The sequence below is a fragment of the Chlamydotis macqueenii genome, chromosome 5 (genome assembly GCF_036417535.1).
Source record: "Chlamydotis macqueenii isolate bChlMac1 chromosome 5, bChlMac1.mat, whole genome shotgun sequence".
Classification (NCBI taxonomy): Eukaryota; Metazoa; Chordata; class Aves; order Otidiformes; family Otididae; genus Chlamydotis; species Chlamydotis macqueenii.
Window position 1 is genome coordinate 26,476,424 of NC_141560.1, and position 8,014 is coordinate 26,484,437.

Here is an 8,014-nt window from a genome sequence, read left to right on the forward strand (position 1 = left end):
ACCTTCACAGCCACTGCTGCTGCTGAAAGCAGCTATCTCCAGCCTCCGGCGGTTCAGAGACACAGGTAATCATTCTGGAGTAATTACCATCTTACTCCCTTGGAGGAGTTCGCTGGTGAGAAGTCACTGGCAGCTAATTACTCCAATTACTTCCTGACACAGAGAGCCTGAGTGCCCCAGGCTCCCTGCAGCAGCATGCAGCACTGCTCGGCAGCTCCTGGCTCCCCACGTGCCTCCCTCCCCAGGGCACCCCCTGCCCAGGTTCCCCTCCCCTGGGACCGCACAGGGCCTGCTGGGATGGATGGGCAGTGGCGAGAACCCACCAGCACCGAGAACATAGAGCAAAGTGGTACCTGAAGAGACAGATACCCCACTGGCTCAGCACTGCTTCTCTGGGGCCACCCCACCACGTTAGCTCAGGCCCAAGTATGCCACAGGATGACCTTAAGCCCCCTCTTCTCAAGCAAACCGATGCCCAGGAAAGCTCAGCAAGGCTGAGCCCCACTGGGCCCCAGGAGACAGAAGAGGACCCTCACAGGAGCAGGGACCGAGGTGTGCACAGGCTCTCCCTGCCCACAAGCCAGTTTTAGAAGCAGCCATGTAGGGGAAAGCCTTACCCAGAAGTCACACAAGCAAGACTAAGAAACCACAGAGGACTAGGAGTGGAAGAGTCTTTATTGCTTTGGTTTCTTACAAGCGAGATATATGCATCTATGCTTGCTGCAAGGAGACACTCACATTGTCTTCAGCTTGCAGCACAGGGGACACAGGGACACTGGGCACACAAGGTTTGGTCTCTGCCTTCTCCAGGCATCAGGGAAGAGAGACCCTAGGAAAGTAAGGCAGCTGCCAGCTGTGAGAGAGTAAAGGCTTGTGTGAAAAGTTATTGCTACAAGACCAGAAAGGTCAGGGCAGCTTCTCAGGAATCTGCAAAGGACACCGACTCCTAGCTTAGCATTCCCAGCAGCCAGACTACAGTGGGGACACAAACAAGTCCCCTCCTCTACCAGCCTCTGCTCCCTCTAGGGAAGATCAGGGCAGCCAGAAAGCCAAGGTAGCATTGGTACTGACCCCAAGTGAAGCTTTTGTTCTCCTTAGCTGGGAAGAACCCAGATCAAAGATGCTCCTCCCAAGCATCAAGCCGAGCACTCCCCCAAGCTGAGCTCACAAGCAGCAGAGCCAGCACTGCTCTGCTTGCTGAGGGGATGCTGGACATCTCCACACTCGTCCTGCACATCCACATTACTCATTCAACTGAGTGCCTATGGCAGAGAGACCTTCCTGTCCTCCATCTCAAGAGGCCCGGCAGTGTCCCATGACACTGGCATGGTACTCCCTCCCTTGCTCACCCTCCAAGCACAGAGGGGACAACCCCATGGCCCTTCCCCTTTAGGACAGCTCAGTGCCTTCTTCCACTCACCCGTCTCTGGGAACAGGCACTGCGCAGATGCTTCCATACCAGATTGGATCACACAGAAAGGAAGACCAGAGACTAGGAACAAAAAATCAAATCAGAACAAAAGTTAGAGCAGGGCCCCAGCCCGGGCACCCACCAGAGAGCCAAACAGCACATCAGCAGAGGAGCTGTGGCCAAGCCAGCTGGCAACCAGCGCTCAGGCATCCACAAGCGTCAGCCCATCGTGCAGGGCACGCTTCCACATGTAATAAGTGGAACGTGCCGTGAGCGGAAAACGGGCACTAAACTCCTTGTAGGTGGGGAAGGTCTTCGACTCGAAGCGCTGCTGCAGGAACAGCTTGGCCTGTGCCTTGAACTGGGCAGTGGCAATCACATCCATCACAAACATCCGGCTGTTGGCTCTCTCCGACATGGCATAGCCCGAAATGGTGGCATTGTACGGTGTAACTGGCACCGGTTTGTTTAGCTGCTTGGTGGCTACCTCCACATGACACTGTGGCTTGAGGCCTGGCTCCACTCTCGGAGGTGCCAGGGAAGCCACCCGGTTCAATGGCCGGCTGGAATTGGTCCAGGGCAGGTGATGCTGCCCGAGGGCCCGGTCACTGCCCTTCCAAAACCAGTAAGCTGTGGAGGAGAGAGATGGGTAGCGCAGGCGGTACTTGCAGAACGGCAGTCGCCATTGCTGGACCTGCCTCTTGGCCACATCTCGGAGCTGCTTTCTCCAGCACAGAGAGGGCTTGAGCTGAAGGAGACTTCTGGGTGCTGGCCGGTCTCCATTCAGCCTCTTCCTAACAGGCACGCTGCTTGGCTTCAACTGTGGGAACGGCTTTCCTACTGCTAGAGGTTTCTGGTTATCCAAGGGAGACTGGGGGGGTTTGAAGTTGGGATTCTCCTTGATTGCTTTTCTTCGCCAGTTGTAGTAAGTGGACCTGGAGATGCCAGGGAAGCTGCGCTTGAAGCACCTGTAAGGCACCAGAGTGTTCATGGAAATGCATTTCTCCAGGTAGGATTTGGCTCCTTGCATGAAGATTCCTGCTTGGATGGGGTCTAAGGAAGGACTTGGGGATCTTAAGTTCCCCCTTGAATTTGCTGGCTCATCCACATCGGCCTTTTTCAGGACATCCCTGTGAAGATCCTGCAACCCATGGGCCTCAGCCAGAGCAGAGGCATCACCATTGACCATGCTCTGCATCTCATGCTTCCAGGCATAGTACGTGGATCGAGATATTTCTGGAAACATTTGTCGGAAGTGCTGGAGGGGGATGATATTGCCCTTCTGAAAGCAGGACTGCAGGAAGTGTTTAGCTGCAAATCTGGCAGCTGCTTTCTGCCGGTGTTCACGAGACTGGCGCTTCCAGCGGTAGAAGGTGCTCTTGGTAATGCTGTAGCGGTCACGCAGGTTGGAGTAAGTCAGCTGGGGGTCACTGTTCAGCAGCTCAAGGGTCTTCATGGGCTGGACAGGAGGTTCTGGCGAAGACATTGTGGGTTCTAGCTCCTCCAGGCCAACCACAGCCACGAAGTACTGTGCTTTGAAGACCTGCTGGGAGAGCTGCTGCCCTGACCACATGATGTGGAGCGTGGAGGTTCGCAGGCCACACTTTCTGGGACGGATAAGCCGGTTGAAATAGGGCCGGATCTTCAAGTTGCTCATGGGGTAGATGGAGTAGATGTTACACTGCAGTACTGAGGCAAGAGCATAGACATGCCACATGTTGGCAAAGGTGCCAGGAAAACAGGTAGCTTTGATATCAGCATCGAAGATGGCCTCCAGGATAGCCATGGGGAGACTGGTCATCTCTGGGGTCTCCTCAGTGCAGAGGGAGTAGCGGGCAGCCTGCAGCATCACCTTAGAGTCAATCATGCCATTCAAGTAGTATTGCTTGTGCAGCAGCATCTCCACCACCGTACGCACCTGCAGCTCCAGGCTGAGGCTGGGGTTGCCCCAGAGCAGCACGCTGGCAGCCTCAAAGAGGCGGTTCCCCTCACCTTTGCAAACCAGAGGCAGCATGTTACTTGGGGCATCCTCAGGATAGAGGCTCCTGGCTACCCGATCAACCTCCAGCTCCTCTTGGAACTGCCTCCCACAATAGCCAGGCAGGGAGAAAGATGACAGGGTCCTCTCTGCTTCCAGCGCAGCACTGGTGAGGCCCTCCAGACCAAAGCATTCAGTGGCTTCCTGCAGCTCCTGCAGCACAGACTGCACCAGCTGGTGCCGCTGGATCATCCTGAAGGATGGCAAAAAGAAAAGAAGTCACTAGAGATTAAGACAATGCATGCTCCAGACTGCCAAGAGCCTGGCCTTCAGGTCCAGCTCTTCTCTAGAGGACAGGGTAGAGGAACGGCCACTGCTCCTTCCCTCACATGCACTTGCAAGGACAAAGGAGGAAGCCAAGGTCACCCCAGGCAGACCTGGGACAGGGTCATGGGCTCAGTTTGTTTTCTAGTGACCTCCTGCCAGCAGCACACATGACACACAGCCCCCAGAGACACTTGTCTAGGTCAAACTAAGGGGTGGCTGCATCCATCGGGGTGGCAGGCAAATCTGACTGCAAGGTATTCAAGCCCAACAGAAGAAGAGGCAAGAATCTTTCCCCCTTCCTCAGAGCAGGGCACTGCAGCCACACCAAAAACTGCTGTCACAGAACCTGGGATGGGGGGAAGAGCCGGAGCCAGCCCAAGCCACGGTTACCGCTGCCTGAGCGGACACTAGATGTCACCTGCTGCTCAGCAGTCACACCAGCAGCCAGGGAGACGCGGGAAAAGAAGGGCTTCCCCAGACCAGCTAGCAGGCAGGAGGCAACCCAGAAGTGCAGAGGGAGTGTGAGCACTGGGTAGTTCAGAGGCTGTATGGAGCCCTCTTCCCTGCTTGAGCCCATCCCAGTCCTGTCCTTCCTCCTTCCCTCCATATGCCAGATCCACTCTGGCAATCCAAAGGGTTAAACCCTCACTCCCCCCTTTGTCAGCTTTGGTCTTGATGCCTAAGTGCTCTCTCCTCAGCCACTCCAGGAGCTTTCACGATGACTGTGGTCCACACCCCATGATCCAGCTCCATCAGTCTCTTCAGCACCTTCTCCCCATCAGCCAGCCCAGTCTCCCCCTCTTGAACCAGTTTTCTCCCAGGGACTACAACACTTTGCTCAAACAGAAGACCTAATCCAGTCCATTTTCTCCTGCAGCTCATTCACATGCCACTCCCAAGATGTAGTGCATCTACATCCCAGCCAGAGACCCACCGTCTCACAGCACTTCATAGGTATCACTGCGCACTCACAGCTCTACAGGGAGATGGGGAAACAGCAGAGCCAGGCAGGACAAGCAGCAGCTCTGCAGCAAAGCAGACATCCCTCCTGACCTGTCCCAATGCTCAGCCCTGTGCCCTGCTGCAGACAAGGTTATTATTGCCATAGCATCTATGGCCCCTGGCCATGACCAAACAGCAAACAAAACAAGGTGCCACAGAACCAAACAGCCACATCCCAGCTACTTCACCACAGAGAACCTCCATGCTGCTGCTGCTGCCGCCCCTTACCTTTAATCAGGCCACAGCTAGTTACCAAATCAACTCCTTTCCCCTGCTCCAAGTTCCTCCACAGTCTCCTGCATGTCAGGGGCCAGGGCCCTCTCCTACAGCTGTTCCCACAGCTGTGGAGCATCAGGTATCAGAGATAATGTAGAACATGCACAGCTGTGAAGCAGGGGAGAGAAACTCATCCTAAAATCCTGGTCTGAGTAAGTACCAGACTGTCACTTTGGGTCAGGTCTGTATTGTTGTTCTGGAAGTTTGTGGAAACTTATAGAAATGTTGACTAAACCCTTGGTGAACAGCATGTACTCAAGGAGCTGAAGCAAAGGCATCCCTCAGGAGGGCTGCAGGACTGGCAGAGGCCAAGTCCTCCTTCTCCACAACCTCCCAAACCCTTTCAGGGCCAGCCACCTCACCCTGCAGCCACCACCACCTCCCCCCTTGCAGCCCCCACAGCCCAGCTGAGCACTCACCCACCAGCAGAGCCAGGAAAGGCAAAACAAGCTTTCCCGTGCAGGGGGTGAGGAGCTGACACAGGCTAGGGAGCATCAGCAACAACCCTGGTCTTTATGGTCTGGTGGGCATTTCCCACCCCGATAGCCTGGGGTCGGGGGGAGAGGGAGGGCAAGAGGTAGACCTAGAGGCACAGGACTTAATGCTTTTCTTTAGCAATAACCCCATAGCCTCAATGTCACTGTCAGCTCCCGCTGCCCAGAGCGATAGGACCTGGAAAGCAATCCCAAGGTAAACCCCACAGCTGAAGCAGAGCAGATCAGCTCTCAGGGCAGGGCGGAGAGGGGCTCCGGGAAGCCAGAAATAGAAATCAGCCAAGCTGGGGGCTTGGGTTCATTGCCAGATCAAACCCAGCAGCTCTCAAGACAGAGGACCTGCTGCAAAGAGAACATTTTTCCCCCCGACACACACTCCCAGCAAAACCTGTAGAATACAGCAGACGAGTGCTCCCTAAACCACCTCAGCGCCAAGGGAGCTTTTCGCTGCTGATAAAGGAGGTTTTACCTAACCTGGCCGCTTTTGCATTGTAACAGATAAGCAAGCACTTGCAGATCACGTTCCCTCACCTAAACTGATGGGCTGGTGGCATCCAGTAGTGCAAGTTCCCCAAGCCAGCTCCCACCAACAGGAATTCAGGAGACCTCAGCCACTGCCGCCCCAGATGGCCAGCCACTCACAGGAGTGGGGTGCCCATGCACCCCAGCCCAGCTGGGTTGGGTGGCTCACTTCCCAGCCCCTGGGCTCAGGCCACCCCAGAAGTAAAGGCTCGCATTTGAGAGCAGGGGGTTTGAACCACTGTAACCACACGCGGACAGAAGCAGTAATCTTAGGGAGCTGCCTAGGCTAGAAATATCACCACACTAGAAATCCCGGGTGGGGAGAGGGTGCTGGTGAGCGAGCAGCCCCGGCAGTGGGAGAAGCCTGCTCCATCTGCCAACACCCACATCTCCACCGAGGACAAGAAACCGAGCAACACTCTCCCGGAGAAAGAAAAGCCACGGACCCACATTAACCCGGGCCAGAGCGCTGCAGCTGATCCCGGTTTCGGCCGTCTCTCGGGCAGGGGCACCGGCTGCTCGAGTGCCAGCGGCTCCTGACAGCCACCTCCAGCCCCATCCACCCGTGAGCACATACCCGCGGCCGCGCACGCCTCCCTCCGAACGCGTCGGAGGCGGCTCCAGGACGGGGACAGCCCCGCGCCTTGGGTGTGAGCACGGCCGGCCGCTCCCCTCACCCGGGAGACAAAGGGCCGAGCAGCCCCGGGGCGGGGGAGAGGACACCGGTGCCCGGGCAGGACGGGACGAGACGGGGCGCCCAGCCGCCGGGGGAAAACAGCCCGCGGGGTCAGGGTTAGGGATGGACGGCGGAGAGCCGCGGCCCCGACGGCACCCATCCCGGCTCCGCACTCACCTGGCTCCACAGGTCGGGTCACACCCCACCCGGCCCCTCGGCCGCCCCGCACCTTTAAGGGCGGCGGCAGGAAGCGGCGCGGACCCGCTGCCGCCGCCGCCGCCCCGGTGCCAGCCCCGCAGTGACCCTCGGGAGCGGGCGGCCGCGTGCGGCGCCGGGACGGGCCGGGCCGGGCCCAGCCGACCCGGGCCGGGCCGCCCCTCCCCGCCTGTCCCCTCCCCTCCCCTCCCCCGCCAGGAAGCGGGCCATCCCCGCGGCCCCGGCCCAGATGAAAGCGGAGCGGGCCGGGGGTCACTTCCAAAGCTAAAGTGATAATGGCCATTGTCCCGCCGCCGCCGCGCTTAAAGGGCCCGCCGCCTCCCTGCCCCGGTGTTCCCCGGCACCCCGCCGCCCCACAGCATCCTCCTGTCCCATGCTCCCGGCGACGGAGCCCACTGGGGCTGAGAGGTGGGAGCTGGATGTCACCATGGGGCACCCCCCGCATCCCACGCGGTGCAGACAGGGAAGGTCCCCGAGTGGGTGTCACTACAGCCACGGGACCGTGGGGTCTGCAAAGCTCGTGCGTGTGTCTGCCCCCTCTCCCCGCTCCCTCCTGCCGAGGCCACGGTCCTTCCTGCGGGCTGCTAGCTAGGAGATAGTTACCCTCTCCCCTCCATAAGTGGTGCCCATCCTCCCCCCGCCAGCAAAGAAAGGCTGATGGGACCCCCAGGCCCATAGGGCTGACAAATTTCAGCTGTGCTGCCCTTCAAAACCTTCTCATTTGTCTGCAGGAAGCAACCCAATGACAGACAGGGGCCTTTTCTCTGCCCTTGGCTTTGGGCAGCTGCCTGGACGGGCTTGCGTCCACTCATCCGTGCCTGGGCCCTCCATGGAGCAGCCTTCCTCCCCGCTATCTCTGCCTTGCTGCCTCCCCAGCCTAATCTCAGGCCGAGGTCCCCCTCCTTAACTCCTGCTCGCACAATGGGTTCATCCTGTCCCTTGGGCATCACGTGAGGCTGTGCAAACATCCTCACTCCAGCATCGCTGAGCCACCAACGCCAGCTCCACCCCACGTCCTCTTCACAAGCTCAGAAATCCTAGAGTTTCCTCCAGGCCCTGCCTCATCGCAAGCTACACCGCCCCAAAATGGGTCCTCAAGGAGCCCGTCTGCT

The 8,014-nt window shown here is 58.3% G+C and overlaps 1 protein-coding gene across 1 annotated transcript; it reads right to left on the bottom strand.

Moving 5' to 3' along the window:
• Window positions 1-1,613: 1,613 nt before the first annotated feature.
• Window positions 1,614-7,263, bottom strand: VRTN (vertebrae development associated). Its single transcript, XM_086749603.1, has 2 exons — window positions 6,869-7,263; window positions 1,614-3,642 (listed from the first exon to the last, which is right to left on the bottom strand). The coding sequence occupies exons 1-2, from the start codon at window positions 7,183-7,185 to the stop codon at window positions 1,614-1,616; spliced, it is 2,346 nt and encodes a 781-aa protein (XP_086605729.1). The 5' UTR covers window positions 7,186-7,263.
• Window positions 7,264-8,014: the final 751 nt, after the last annotated feature.

Excerpts from the sequence above, each read along its gene's own strand:
- VRTN (XM_086749603.1), bottom strand. The coding sequence starts at position 7,185 with ATGGCCATTATCACTTTAGCTTTGGAAGTGACCCCCGGCCCGCTCCGC. Across the intron at positions 3,643-6,868 it reads GGTGTGACCCGACCTGTGGA|GATGATCCAGCGGCACCAGC; the intron begins GCCAGGTGAGTG and ends GCCATCCTTCAG.